Source organism: Antechinus flavipes, chromosome 2 (assembly GCF_016432865.1).
Source record: "Antechinus flavipes isolate AdamAnt ecotype Samford, QLD, Australia chromosome 2, AdamAnt_v2, whole genome shotgun sequence".
In the NCBI taxonomy this organism is placed as follows: Eukaryota; Metazoa; Chordata; class Mammalia; order Dasyuromorphia; family Dasyuridae; genus Antechinus; species Antechinus flavipes.
Window position 1 is genome coordinate 356,230,838 of NC_067399.1, and position 15,169 is coordinate 356,246,006.

General features: G+C 33.0%; 1 protein-coding gene across 2 annotated transcripts in view; it reads right to left on the reverse strand.

The window, feature by feature from the left end:
• Positions 1-352: 352 nt before the first annotated feature.
• The window catches only part of TRIM9 (tripartite motif containing 9), a 202,559-nt gene continuing 187,742 nt past the window's right edge, over positions 353-15,169 (reverse strand). For both annotated transcript variants that reach the window (XM_051978098.1, XM_051978097.1), the window contains 5 exons: positions 12,593-12,781; positions 9,887-9,928; positions 8,264-8,567; positions 5,395-5,557; positions 353-2,707 (listed from right to left, as the gene is read on the reverse strand). In XM_051978098.1, the coding sequence (XP_051834058.1) occupies positions 2,645-2,707; positions 5,395-5,557; positions 8,264-8,567; positions 9,887-9,928; positions 12,593-12,781 (761 nt within the window). In that variant the 3' untranslated portion in view covers positions 353-2,644. The remainder of the gene's footprint in view (positions 2,708-5,394; positions 5,558-8,263; positions 8,568-9,886; positions 9,929-12,592; positions 12,782-15,169) is intronic.

The window sequence follows — 15,169 nt, forward strand, 5'->3', positions numbered from 1 at the left end:
GTAATTGATTTTAATGCCATTTCCATCTTTCTTGAAGGCATCTGATAACATTGTTACAAATATCATGCTAAATGGTATGTAAACAAAATCACAGCCCTGCTTTACTCCACTGGAGATGGGGAAAGCAAGAAAGCATTTATTGTCCAGACCCCGGGTAAGCATGCTGTCATGAAACTGATAAACAATATAGATGAACATCTCTGGGCAACCAAATTTTGCCATAATTTTCCACAAGCCCTCAAGACTGAAAGTAGCAAAAGCAAAAGTAGATTGATGAATATTGTGTACATATCTCTGTTCTGCTCTTGGTATTACTTTTGGAATTGTAAAGCAGTAAACACCATATTCAATGTTCTCCCATAAATATTATTTATTGGAACAGTAAGTGTGATAATTTCTTAGCACAGCAGGTATATGCAGCTACAAACACAATAAATAATGTATTAGTAATACTAGAAATATAATTAGCAGATACAATTTCATAAGGAAATAACAGTTACTATGAGTCTATAGTGGTCCAGCCATCGAAATTCATTGGAAATTAAAACAAATATCAAACTAGTGTTGTCCTGCAACAGAGTTTTTCTGTAGTGAAGAAAAACCAAAATGGATGTAAACAAATAGCACCCATTCAATACATTAGGCCAATTTAACCTTGAAGAACAATGTAACAGGTAAAAATTGAATGTTAAAAGTGGTTATTTACAGCCTTTTTCCTATAATACTAATGTGTTAGCTAACTTCTTTTTGCCATTTCCCCCATTTGAATTTATTACTGACCGAACTTCTTGATACATTGGCAAATAAATCATTGTACAACTAAACATGACTTCTCTCCACTCTTTCTTAAAGTTTGTTTAACATACTTTGTGAAATAAAGAAAAGCAAAGAAATGTCATTGCAAATATCATGCAATTAATTTATACATAAATAGCAAGAGTTAACATTCTGGAGTTATACATAACTTGTTTTTTTCCTCTTTAGTTAGAATTATCCCAGAAAGTTAAATTGCGAGCAATAGCAGTGTAAAATAACATTTTTATTTATAGTAAGCATGAGTGGGACATTCCTGAGAATATAAATACCATGGATGACAATTTGAGATATTTTGTGGGGAATGTACATTTGTATGGATAGATGCTCTGCTCTGTTCTGCTACAGATGATATTGAAAAATGGCAAATTTGCTCTACCACAAAGAACAATTGGTACCCTCACAGAGCTATTATTTTAAAGCTTGACTTTCTTTTCACTTTTGACATATTGAAGAACCAATATCATTTGGACCAGACTCCATGATATACGGTGGCACAATTCCAGGTAGGGATTGGGGAGTGGCATAATAGGTATCAGAAGAACTGAAAATACATGTAGAGGTCTGCCATGGTAGCTGTTATTACCATTTTCAGTAGGGACTAAAATGAAAGACTATTTTGGATGTAATTTTTAAAGTTCCATTCTGCTGATACCATGTACCATCACAAGAAATTAGTCACTTCAGAGATTGACTAATTCTAATTGTAGAGTTTTATTTTTAAATAACTGATATTATTATGCTAATTTACAACAAAATCATTTATTATTTAGTAGAGCCATAACTAACAATCTTATCACTAAATGTAATCGCAAATTAAAAGTAGGGATAGAAGACCTCAACAATAGGCATATTAGGTATCCTCTCAGAGGATTGCAAAATGAGCAGAAAAGCCTTAAGAAAGAGATTCCACCATGGTGGAGGTGGAGGTAAAATTTAATACCACCATGTGGAAACATAGGATAGAAACTGGAACCCTGATCTTTGTAGAGCAACAGAGTCCATAAAGAGGAAGATACCAGGATACCACAAGGGTAATATTGGGGAGGCCATTGGATAGCAAGATAGCCTGAGTAGGAAGAACTGACTTGGTTTGTGGAACAAAGCAAGCTATTTGGTAATATGACTAATTATTATTCCTATATCAAGAGGGACAAATGATATTATAGAAAAAATGGAAGTGTAAGCAATTTAAAAATTGTAATCTTTTGAAATTATTTATATTTTTTGCTCCTTCTAAATATCAAAGCTCTGAAAAAATATCTAGATCACCCTTTCTTGGTATCCTTAGTTTCTTTGCCTAAGTTATGACTCTAATACTTAGAATACATGTATCTACACACAGAACTCAATAAGGAATAAACTGACCACATCTTTAAATTTTCTTTTCAAGTCAATTTTACTTATAGTATAGGACACTTTTAGGGAAAACTTGGGGAAAGTAAGCATGAATATTTTCTCCTAGTATGGCAGCACTATCATGAAGAAAAAACAGCTCACCTAAATTAAAGTCCAAATGAAATAACAGAAAAAACCCTAAATTAGACACAGAGTAACATTGCAGTATACCCAGGTATATTATTGATCAAAAGAGCTAAACACCAAAGCTGATGCAGACATGTTAACATTGGAGATATTGAGAGAATACATGGCAGAGTTATAGAATACAAAGAATGTGGAAGACCAGCTTTACTCTTCCAACTTCTTAGTTGATATTAACAGTCTCTGAACCATCCAAATTTCCCCCCTTACTGTCATCAGGTCTTGAATAAATTTAGCGACTTTCAACTAGGGATGAATAAAGGTAGCTGGCTTCTGAATAGGGCTCTTGTTATGCTATTGATGCCCTGCTGGAGTAAAAATCAGGTACTGGCAGTCCGGTATGAAGTGTTACCTACAAGAAGAATATGGTCAGCAATTGCATTCCTGCTCTATCTGCTCTCTAATGTAGTAAAACCTTCTGTGAATTTCTTCTTTGATGTCTACTTTCAGGGAATCAAAAAGAAATTGGATTAAGGCAGGAATTTTAAATCTTAACAATCTGCTTTTCAGCCTCCTTAACATTCTGGTGGAAACTTGGTTGCAGATAGTGAGACGTGTTTAACAGAAATACAATTTGGATTCAGGAGAATGTAGCTGAAGGTCACCTCTGAAGCCTCTTTATCTTGTGTCTGGAAGGTGAAAGCATGAACTGGGAAAATTTTATTCTTTATAGGGCCTATTTAAATATTCCTAGGGAGTATCCTCATGCAAGGTCAAACTCTTTCATCTGTATTTAGTTACATGAATGAATACAAACTATTAACCATCACATTTAACCCAGTTTGATTATATTAATTTTTAAGTTCCTTTTTTTTTTAAGAGTAGCTAGATGGAAAAGTGGATAGAGTGCTGGGCCTAGCATCAGAATATTCCCCTTTCCGAGTTCAAATTTAACCTCAGATTCTTAATAGCTGTGTGAGTCTAGGCAAATCACTTAACTCTGTTTGCCTCAGTTCTCTCATTTGCAAAATGAATTGGAGAAGAAATACCAAGAAAATCCCAAATGGGCTCATGAGGAGTCAGAGATGACTGAAAACGAATGAACAACTAAATCTCTTTTTAGCTTTAAAATTCTATTATTCAATGCAGTCATAACTTGTTGGAAATCTAGATGGAGTGTGTGCAACACTGTTTCATGTATTATTCTCATATTTTTCTCATCTTTGTGAAAACTGATCTTACACTAAAGAAAGGAAAGGGACCTGTATGTGCCAAAATGTTTGTGGCAGCCCTGTTTGTAGTGGTTAGAAGCTGGAATGAAAGGATGTCCATCAATTGGAGAATGGTTGAGTAAATTGTGGTATATGAATGTTATGGAATATTATTGTTCTGTAAGGAATGACCAGCAGGATGAATACAGAGAGGACTGGTGAGACTTACATGAACTGATACTAAGTGAAACGAGCAGAACCAGGAGATCATTATATACCTCAACAACGATACTGTTTGAGGATGTATTCTGATGGAAGTGGACCTCTTCGATAAAGAGAGCTTTAATTGATCAAAGATGGACAGAAGCAGCTACACCCAAAGAAAGAACACTGAGAAATGAATATAAACTGCTTGCATTTTTGTTTTTCTTCCCTGGTTATTTATACCTCCTGAATTCAATTCGCCCTGTGCAACAAGAAAACTGTTCGGTTCTGCACACATATATTGTATCTAGGATATACTGTAACCTATTCAACATGTAAAACACTGCTTCCCATCTAGGGGAGGGGGTGGAGGGAGGGGAAAAATCGGAACAGAAGTGAATGCAAGGGATAATGCTGTAAAAAATTACCCTGGCATGGGTTCTATCAATAAAAAGTTATTTAAAAAAAAAAGAAAATTGATCTTACTTCACTATCTTTAGGTTATAGGAAACATTTTCTTCTCAAAGAGAATCTTGAAAACCAAAGGAGAATCACAGAACCACAGACTTTTATACTTTGAAGAGCTGTTAACACCAATCTCATCTAGCCAAGATATTAACAATAATTCTCTCTACAGCATAGTTGAAAAATGGTCAGCTGGCCTTTGTTTAAAGATTTTCAATGTAGAGTGAACCTGCTCTCTCTCTCAGGGTAATTCTTTTTTTGGATAGCCCTAATTAAGATGTTTTTTATTATATCAAATCTAAATTTGTTTTTTATAACATCCCCTTGCTCCTGATTATGACCCCTATGGGTCATTAATATTTAATATTAATATTTAGCTCAATATTTTTTCCTTTATGATTAATTAGAGGGTAAATAGAAGTTGTGATAGTATATCTTAGGTGTGTCAGTGTTTTGAAGACTTGCTAAGACTTTTTTTTTCCCTTACGAGGCCTGCAGAAAGCAGCTGGAAGTTCACAGTAATTGAATCAATGTGTTCTCTTCACTCCAGTGCAATAAGCCAAAATATTTAGGAAAATGAGAGGAAATAGAACTGAAATATTTGCTTCAAGGTGATGAGATCATAAGCACAGGGATAATTCTACATATCTATGTGGATTTGTAATTGTAATTAGCTTATTTTGCTCTAGAATCCACTCACAGCATACAACAAAAGAATTATATACATAGTAGCTTATGACTGAATATGTGATTATAATGACTGTCATCACTCCTTTTCTGTTCTATGCCCAAAGGCAGACACTAAAAAGAAATTATGTTTCACATTTTAAAAAGTGATGAGAATATAGACCACTGGATAATTTTTATATAATATTCCTAAAATATATTCCCAGGTCTTGAAATTAGATTCAATACTGTTTATTAACCTGATATAGGTATTTGTATCACCTGTTGCCTTCTCTGTTTCTTTCCCACTTGATTATTTGCAACAGGGAGGGACTATATCTTTACAGTGCAACATCAAACTCTGCAGTCAGAACTAAGTACTCATTCAATTCTCTATTCCAAATCCTCTTATAATAACAATCACATCCCTCTCCTCACCATCATTCTCTGTGATCTTTTAAATTTAATGCTATGAGTTTTACCCTGAAATCACGAGCCTCTGAAGCTGCTGCCATGAAAATATTTTCTCCATCTGTAGGGACAAAATACTTACCTGTACATTCCTGTTTAGGCTGACAGCAGGAAAGAATAGACCCTCCATATTCTCAAAGGCAATAGGACCTTGTTGATCTTCATTGATTGAAAATGTTAAGGTTTTTCTATTTAAGTCAAGAAGGACTCCAATTGTGGCACCCTTTGTGATCCCCCCCTCAGTTCTGTGGGAAAAGAAAATAATTGAAATGGCAGCTAAAATAATTTTTTTCCTTGTTTATAAATGTGAAAAACAATATGCTTTCTAAACATATATGAACAATGGATTCTCTCTTTTGCTGCTTCTTAGTGTTAACAATTAAACAAACACCAGTGATAAAAAAAAATCTGACTCACCGGAGACTAAATTCTCTTGTTATTCTCTACAATAAATTTTAATTATGAATTTCCCTGTTTTGGTATCATACAACCACAGAAATTTTGAAGTGAAAGGGATCGCAATAATCATGTGATCTAAAATTTTGAGAATAAAGAAATTGAGACTTCCTCAAGTCACATATTTGGTTGGTAGCAAAGTCTGGATTTGAACTCATATCTCTTGATTTTAAGTCTATTTTCACAATATGATACTTTCCTGATTTAATAGTTAAAGCACACACACAAACACACAAAACCAAAAACAAACAGGTATATAAACCAAGCCTGAAAAGCATATGCAAAAATTATGTTTTGGGCCTCAGTGCAAAATATAATGAAAAATTTTTCTTGAAAGAGAATCAGTACTTTTTAAATTTAAATTTTCAAATTTGAATTTGAATTAAAGAGCTTGGATAATTTTATAACATTATAGACTCCAAGACTCTATCTTAAAAAATATCAAAACTGGATGAAAATATTAAATTGTACCAATCTTGTGGAATGTGGAGATAAAGAAACATGTTTACAAAAATGTCTGTGATAGGCTTCAGTCAGTAGTCTCTAAAATAAAATTATACAAAATGTTTCAAATTTGCCCCCTCCCTGCCACACATACATGCACGCACACACACATATACACATACCACATCTTTTGTGATCTGGCAATACAAAAGTTCAGCAAAAATAATTAGGTGTAAGAGTTATAAAGAATACCTTTTCTTTCCTTCTCCACATAAAAAATTAAGACTGTATCTGGCTATTTTATAGGCACTATTTTTTACAAAATTCAGTGATTATCAATCACATGCAGTTCTACAGTGACAACAAAAGTTTGATGTAATTTGCACCCAAGACATTATTCTTTAAAAAATAGTTTATTTGAATCGTGAGATAGATAGTTGTTATTCTGTATCCTTTTACTTTGAAATAAGGAATCTAAAAGAATAATTTAGCAATCTCCTTCTAATTTTGACTCTGATAGTCATATGATGGGTCACTGACTCAAACAAAATTCTGGAGGAAGGGAAATGATGTCCTTCCCCTGAAATCCAGTGTATTTTTATATCTGATTCAAATGATCTAAAAATCTAATTCATATGACATTGGATAATGCAAGATTGGGTTGATAGAAGTAACAAAAAAGCTCTAAGAAAAAAAGTTATAAAATTAAAAAGAAGAGAAAGACATAGTGGGTGAATGGCTGACTAATGCTTCCTACTGAAGCATCTTTTTAGAGAGAATGCTGTCATCCTACCACTGACTTATTACCAGATAGACTGTTGAATTTTTTTATTTGCCCAAATAGGTCTTTCTGAATGAAATGAGAATCTATGAAAGTTGCTTGTCCATCCTAGGAAGTTTACAACACGTAACTTTAGAAGTGAAAAGAGTTAAATGCAAGGAAGGACTTCAAGAAAAAAATAAATTCTTATTGCAGAAATTGCAAAATAAATTTTGTCATTTATGCAATTCATCCATTTGGAAAGACCAGAAAAATCAGTCACTGGACAGAATTTTTTCCTCTAAGGAATTGATCATTCTTAACTTAAACAAAATGTGGTAAAAAACAATGCTTCAAAAACAAAGTTTTAAGAAATGACATCTATTAATGCTTCATTGCCTATTGCAGTCCTATGAGCAGCTTGCACACTGAAATTTCCAGCTTCTCCCTTTCTCTCTAGAGAAATAGTGGGATGTTCCCAGTTCTTAGTCATCAATATATTAGGTATTAAAGAAAAAATTCACAATTCCATCTGCATGTAAAAATTGATTCATCAGGATAAAGACAGATAAGTGAAATAGAACTAATATTTAATCAACCCCAGTTTCCAGGTTCTTAATTAATTACTTGTTTCCTTTGTATTACAGCAAAGTTTCAAATGGAAGAGGTGAAGTAGTATGATTATTTGAATAATCACTCAGTCAATCTTTTCTCCACTTAACCTTCCTTAATGTCCCTGTTCCCACCTACAAATTGACTCTCCAGGGGTACAGTGGATAGAACACTAGCCCTGAAGTGAAGAGGATCTGAGTTCAAATCTGGTCTCAGATACTTAACACTTCCTCGCTGTGTGACCCTGGGCAAGTCACTTACTCCCAATTGACTCAGAAAAAAAAAATGACTCTCCTTTTCTGAATCTCTTTGGCTACTCTCTTTACTTCTCATGAATTATTTTTTTTCCAAATTAAGTTATTTCTGTGTAAGCCTCATTTGCTATGAGAATGTAAGTATATTAAATACAGAGAGTATGTTTTATTTTGCTTCATATTTCCAGGACTTAGTATATTGTTTTATATAAAAGGTATTAAATAAATAGGTGTCAAATTAAATTAAGAAAGAAGGGGACTTTTATTACAAACAGCTAAACTCTGCATATACATAATACTTGTGCCAACTTGGTTTTGCAAGAAGGGAGAAGGTGTAATGAAGAGCTATGCCTGGAGTTCTTATTATCTTGCTAGAAACTTAACAAGAAGATTTAACTTTTGGCAGGTTGGCAGCAGAAGAGTACCTGTTGGTGTGTGAGTTGTTGTGCATGAACCAGCTCCGATTATTGTCCACATACATTGCCCAAGCCTTGTCATCTTTTCCTAACATCATATCCTTTATCACATCAATGCAAGCCACACCAAAAGCAGGATCTGGATGATTGTCATAACGATCAACTGTTAGCTCCCAGTAGTGAACTCCCTTAGAGAAGCCAGTCTTCCCTAGCACAACCCGATCATCATAGCTATTGCAGGTCACAGTCAGGTTGTCATTGGAGAAGATAATGTCAGAGTGTGCAGAACCAGGATCAAATGCAAACCAGGCAACTGGGAAAAAACAAAACATAAAGGGAATCTAGTTATCAAGACTGAACCACTGACTATAGTCTATTAAAAATTCCTAGACAGGATAAGGACCTTTATGTACATTTGTGGCTGTTAGTTGTCCAAGTGATAGCAACTTTCTTCATATAAAATGAAAATCAAAGAACTAAATATTTATCTTAGCAAGGTATGTTTTAGAGAAAGGATCTTCTTGCTCAGACTATATTCCCAAGTCAGTGATCAAGAAGTGGAATGTCATCAATTATGGAAAGAATGCTTTCTTTTATTTGGTGAGTGTCAAAACAATACCACCAGAAGGAAAAAGGGGTTGAACTAAGATGGATATATGAAGCAGAAAGTGGAAAGTCTAAAATATGGAACCTTATATGGTCAATAAAACTCTTTCAATAATTGATAATATCCAGTTGATCTTAGTTCTTAGTTCTATTAATAATTGAAAAGGTGCTTCATAAAATCAGTATTTATGGCTTCAATTTTCATAAACAACTATGAATTGGCAATAGAACTATGAATTCTTTGACAACATAATTTGACATAAAATAATTTATAGAAATACTTGTCTTTTAAACATTAAGGATAGATAAAACAGCACATTAGTGCAAGTGGTTGTGCTCCATGTTATAATTCTCAAATACTATGTTAAAAATAATACAATTTATGCAGATTTATTCAATAGTTATTGGACACTTTTATAAGAAACTCACATGCACTCAGATTTCTACATTTTTAAAACCAGAACATAACTTATTTCATACCTGTCATCATTTTTTTAATGTCAACTGTTGTCATTTCAAACATCATGAAGGAGAGAAACAAGAAGTAAAAGTCATTTATAAGAAAAATGCTTTATTTTATGAGCATTTGCAATTATATTGGAGGATACTTTGTAACTTTAAAGCACAACACAAATTTCAGTTATTATTGTCATTTTTTTCCTTTTGGTGGGACTAAATTACTCTGAGTATGAGAAAGAACATTATTGAAAATAGTCTTAGTAGAAAACCCATGCAAAGTATAGCTTTAGGGGTGGTGAATGTTGTCCACAAGTTTTATCAAAATAGCAGTCTGAATTAATAGATAAGAAAACTAGAAGGATTTAGACTTTTATCTGATGAAGTTTAAAAAAATAGAGCTAGATTTTTTTTTTATAAGAGGAATTAAAAAATTGGGATAATGGAATCTTAAGTATGAGTAGTCAATTATCTTGAATTAAATTGTTTCCCTTTATTTTGTGAAGAATACTGATGAACATATCAACACTATAAACTAAAATAAAACTTAGTTATGATAAATATACTTGCCTAGTTGAGAATAAGGTGAGGATTGTGTCTCAAAATTGCATCCTACAAAAGAGATACTATGTGTTATATATATATATATATATATATGATAAGAAAAAGTAACCAGTCTTAAAATTATTTGTATACAACAATAAGTGCCATTCTGAATAAAGTTAATATTTACTTGATTCATTCAAAACCAGAAACCTTCCCTTTCTCCACTTCCTATGCCAGTTTACTATTTAGCTTTGTTTTGTGAAATCCACAGTATAATTTTGCACTGAAAAATCACATTATTTTTTAAGATCATTTGATAATCCTCTTTCAATATTTTTGAAATGACATAATGCAAAACCTCATCATTCCATCTTCTACCATTTTTTAATGATTTTCTATGTTAAAAAGCTAACTGCTTAATATAGGGGAAAAAGACATTATTTTGCATGAAATGGAAAAATTTTGTAGTTTACAACAATTCTATTTACAATATGGTTGTAATTCCACACTGTACAATTCACTAGTTACACCAAATTACTTCTGCTGTGTTTTAGGTCTAATGTTCAGTTTCACTAATATAATTATGTCTATACTACATATTCACTTATAGTATAGACATAATTATATTAGTAAATATATTCATATATATCCATTTATGCCTATATATGTATTATTTGAATATTTATTAATATTGACATCATTTTTAAAGTAGTTAAAGAAGTGTTCTGAAAGCTTAATTCTTTTAAGATGTCAAAATTTTTTATACCCAGTCGCATAGAAATTTATGGTACAGAAGGATATCCATGAAATACAACAATCATAACTCAATCATGAATCATTGCACTGCTTTCCAGAAGAGATTACAATAAACCTTCCTAACTTTCCCCTTCAACATAAAATTTGGAATTATACTAGAAGAACCTTATAAATTTGGCTTTAATTGAAATTAAGAGAAAAGTAATCTAACACTTTCCCATACCCACTCAAAAAGAGTAACAAAAAGTTTGTAATAACATTTTGAAGGAAGATGTATTAAGGACTAAATTAATAGAAAGAATCACTGGAATATTTATAGTACTTTGCTTTCAACACAAACTTAAAAATTAGAAAGTCATTTTGTCATGTATAATGTCCAACGATAGAAGTTCAATGGTTGAATTATAACTAGAATTTAAAGAATGTAACCTACTTTGATTAATATTTTACTAGAATAAAATGGGAATAATCCATTCATTTATATTTGTATTTCATGCCTAATTTTAGTTTGAAATTGCCTAAGTTTCAATCTGTGAATTAGGGTCCAGTAAATACAATAAAACTACACTTTTTTTTTTCTAATTGAAGTTTTAATTGAATTTTATAATTTGATTCTAATGGAATTTTTTTTTCCTAATTGAGCTCCTTTTTTGCACTTATTTCCTACTGTAGCAGTTACAAAGGCTCTATTCAGGGCATTTTTTGTGTGTGTTTGTTTTTAATTAGTTATACTTACATGTGTTCATTTTTGAAACATGTTCTAAAAGATATTTTATTTTAAGTATAACATAAAAGAGTTGAAATTCAATAATACAACTATTATATTACTATTAATTATAATTGATTCAAATCATAGTACCTTTTATTCTTAAAGACACATACACACACACACACACATATATATATACAGTAATAACTATCCTATTTTGTTACATCAGACACATGAAAAAAATGAAGTAACAAAGCATGTTTTAAATTATACAAACAGAAACATAAAAGGGAAAAAAGACTTGTTTAGTAGAACATAAAGTCTTTGCATATGTTTTGGACTGATACAGCATGATTTTCTCTCTTTGGACCAAGAAAAAAAGGAAAAATATTTGGAAATATGCAATGTATAAAAATGTATATCAATGATTAGAAAATAGCTCTGAAGAAATTAAATAGCATAGCTTGCACGAGTTTTCTAAATTCTACTTATGAAACTGATCCTAACAAAGTAAAAATCTGTATTTAGTCTAATTACTGTTAAAATGAACTTAAATATGCCATAACTTCCTTGATGGCAAGTGAGGCAAAGGGCAGCTAGATTATCAGACCTTGCGGATTTTAATTATTTAATTATTTTATCTTGAGCTGTTATAGGTTCTTTCTTTTAACTGAGAAAGTACTGTCATGCAAGCATGCAATGTTTTCAAATTTTAGCTCTTTTCTCTCTAATTTCCAGGATATAGTTTGCTTGTATTCTCAAGTCTATGTTTAATAGGCTTTTTTTTTTTTTTATACAGATGTGCTGATCTATTGTCAGACACATACGGCTTCTTGGATTCAGCAGTTGTTCACTTTCAAAATGTTGTACTGGCCTTTTGATTGTGCTAGTGTTATATCATGGTATGTGATGACAGGATGGCTAATTCATGACAGTGTTAACAAAAAGAGATAATTTGTGAGTAAAAAATTGTGAATGTAAAAAAAGAAATAATTTTTACTGATATGGAGAGCTTACTTATCAATACATGAAAAGCAGCGCAAATGGTTTGTTATATTACATAGTCACAACACAAAGCTTCATTATCCAAATCCTTTTTACCCTAAAAGCAGGCCACAAACATAGAGAATAATTACTCATGTGTGTGTGTGTGTGTGTGTGTGTGTGTGTGTGTGTGTGTGTATGAATATCAAGAACAAAGCAATTTCTGAAAAGTCTTAAAAGGCCCAAAGATTAAGAGGAAATATCATATGTTCTCAGCTTACCTGACACATTCAGAGACTGTAAAGAAGAATGCAGACTCAGCTGGTGGGATGAAGATAGCATATCAAAGCAGGATCTTCCAGAAAGGCTGGGTTGTAGATTAAGGGTTGATGAGAAAGGACCCATCCTACGGAGCTGTAATCTTTCTGAAGGTGATGGAAAAGTGAGAGTCTGTTCTTCAGAATCTGTGTCTAAATGTCAATCAATGAAAACTAGATATCAGAAATCTGTCACGTATTTGCGTACTTTTACTAAAGTCTTACCAATTACACTAGCACAAAACCTGAGTCCAAGGGGAAGACTGTTATATGTTCCCAGTCTAAGAAAATGGGGTATGAGGAAGGAATAAAGTAGAAATCTCTTACAAGACCAGAGAAAAACAGAGACAGAAATACAGAAAGATGGAGAGAGATGAATATATACATAGTTGTAAGTATATCCTTGCTCTTTCTTTCCTCTGTATTCAAATAGTTTGATATTTATTCTTCCAAAATATGTTAATGAAACAATGAATACATTCCCTTTTTACCACTGAATATTATGAATGTTGAAATTTACTCTTGAAAGTAAATTTTATTAGGTGATGACCAAAAAGGCTATTAAAGAATTAGCCTAAGTGATTGGCAAAATCTTTGTAGAAATTTTTGCATGAGTGATGATGATAATTAGGATTAATCTTCACAACAATAATTTTCTTTTTTCTTCTTAAAATGATATTTCACTTAAGAAATGTTTCAAGTTGCTAGCTTTGGTTTGGTATGGGAGGCTGATATAAAACTCAAGTGAATTAGGGAAGAAAATGGTGAACTGGCCTTCTGTTTAGTAAAGAAAACTAAATTCTTCTTTTGTCCTATGAAGTTATGTTTAGATCCTGAAAATTTCAACTAACCTTTTTATAACTATAAAAATAAGTTGGAAGCCAAGTGGCAGAGAGGACACATGCTTTATTCTGAGCTCCTTTCTACTCTCACTTACAGATTCAGTAATTCAGCCTCTGAAATAGTGCTTGACTGGTAGAATCCACCAATATTGGGAGTACAACAAATTACCAGCCAAAGATAATCTGGAAGATTACCAGAAAAGGTCTTGTCTTGATCAAGTGGATGGAGGCCAGTGTAGGCAGGGAGGAAGAACATGAAGGCTAATGCACAGGGCAGAGTGTGGTCTCCATGGGTGGAGAATTTGAAGGGAGAACTCTACTACAGGTTGATTGCTCTGCTTTGTTGCAAAGCAATAGATTAGCAGAGAAGTTACACAAAAGCCAAAAGTAGAGTGTACCCCCAAAATGAGAGAGTTTAACAGAACTTGGCCACACCCATCTAGCAGCAGAGTGATGGCCCACAGGCAACCACATTCCACAGACCGGGGCTCTGCCCAGGGCAATCACATTCTGCTGTTCAGTTGCTGATCCCAGGGCAGCTGCTGTTCTTCAGTCCTACTTCTGTATGGGTGGAAGAGGGCTCTGCCCAGGGCAGTGGCACTTCTGCAGCGAGGCCACTCATTGCAGCTTATTCACAGGACAGCTACTGTCCCTCATTGTCCCTGTGCTGTACAGGAAGCTGAGAACCTCCTTGCACTGAAGACAGACCCCAAGGGATTTAAAAAAATGAGTAAAAAAGCAAAGCAAGCTCTAACTATAGATAGCTTCTGTACAGAAAGACAGCAGATTTCCAACCCTGTGGAGACTAATAGTAGACAGTCTCCAGATAAAACCCCAAAGGGGGACTATAACCTAAACCCCATCACACAAGGCTCTCCTAGAAGAAATCATAAAAGATCTTAAAAGAGAACTAGAAGAAAAATGGGGAAAGGAAAGAGACACTCTGTGAGAAAGTATGAAAAAGGCACATAACTCATTAAAAGAAAGATTTGAGAAAGTGGAAAAAGAAAACAACTTCTTGAAAAGTGAATTGGAAAAGGTAAAGAACTCCCAAGGAAGCAGAATTTCTGAATTAAAAAAGATAAAGAACTCCCAGGAAAGTAGGATTTGTGAACTGGAAAAAGAAAATAACTAATTAAAAAACAAAATTAGTGAAATAGAAAAAAATTCCATAGGACAAAACAACTCATTTAAAAACTCAATTGGACATATACAAAAAGAAGTAAAAAAGTTAATGAAGAAAATAACTCATTAAACATCAGAAATGAACAAATAGAAATGAATGATTTGTTGAGACATCAAGAATCAGTCAAGCAAGAGTGAAATGAGAAGGAGCAGGAGATCATTATATACTTCAGCAAGAATACTATATGATGATCAATTCTGATGGACGTGGCCCTCTTCAACAATGAGATAAACCATATCAGTTCTAATAGAGCAGTAATGAATTGAACCAGCTACACCCAGTGGAAGAACTCTGGAAGATGACTATGAACCACTACATAGAATTCCCAATCCCTCTATTTTTGTTCGCCTGCATTTTTGATTTCCTTCACAGGCTAATTGTACACTATTTCAAAGTCTGATTCATTTTGTACAGCAAAATAACTGTTTGGACATGGATACATATGTTGTATTTAACTTTTAGTTTAACATATTTAACATGTATTGGTAAATCTGCCATCTTGGGGAAGGGGTG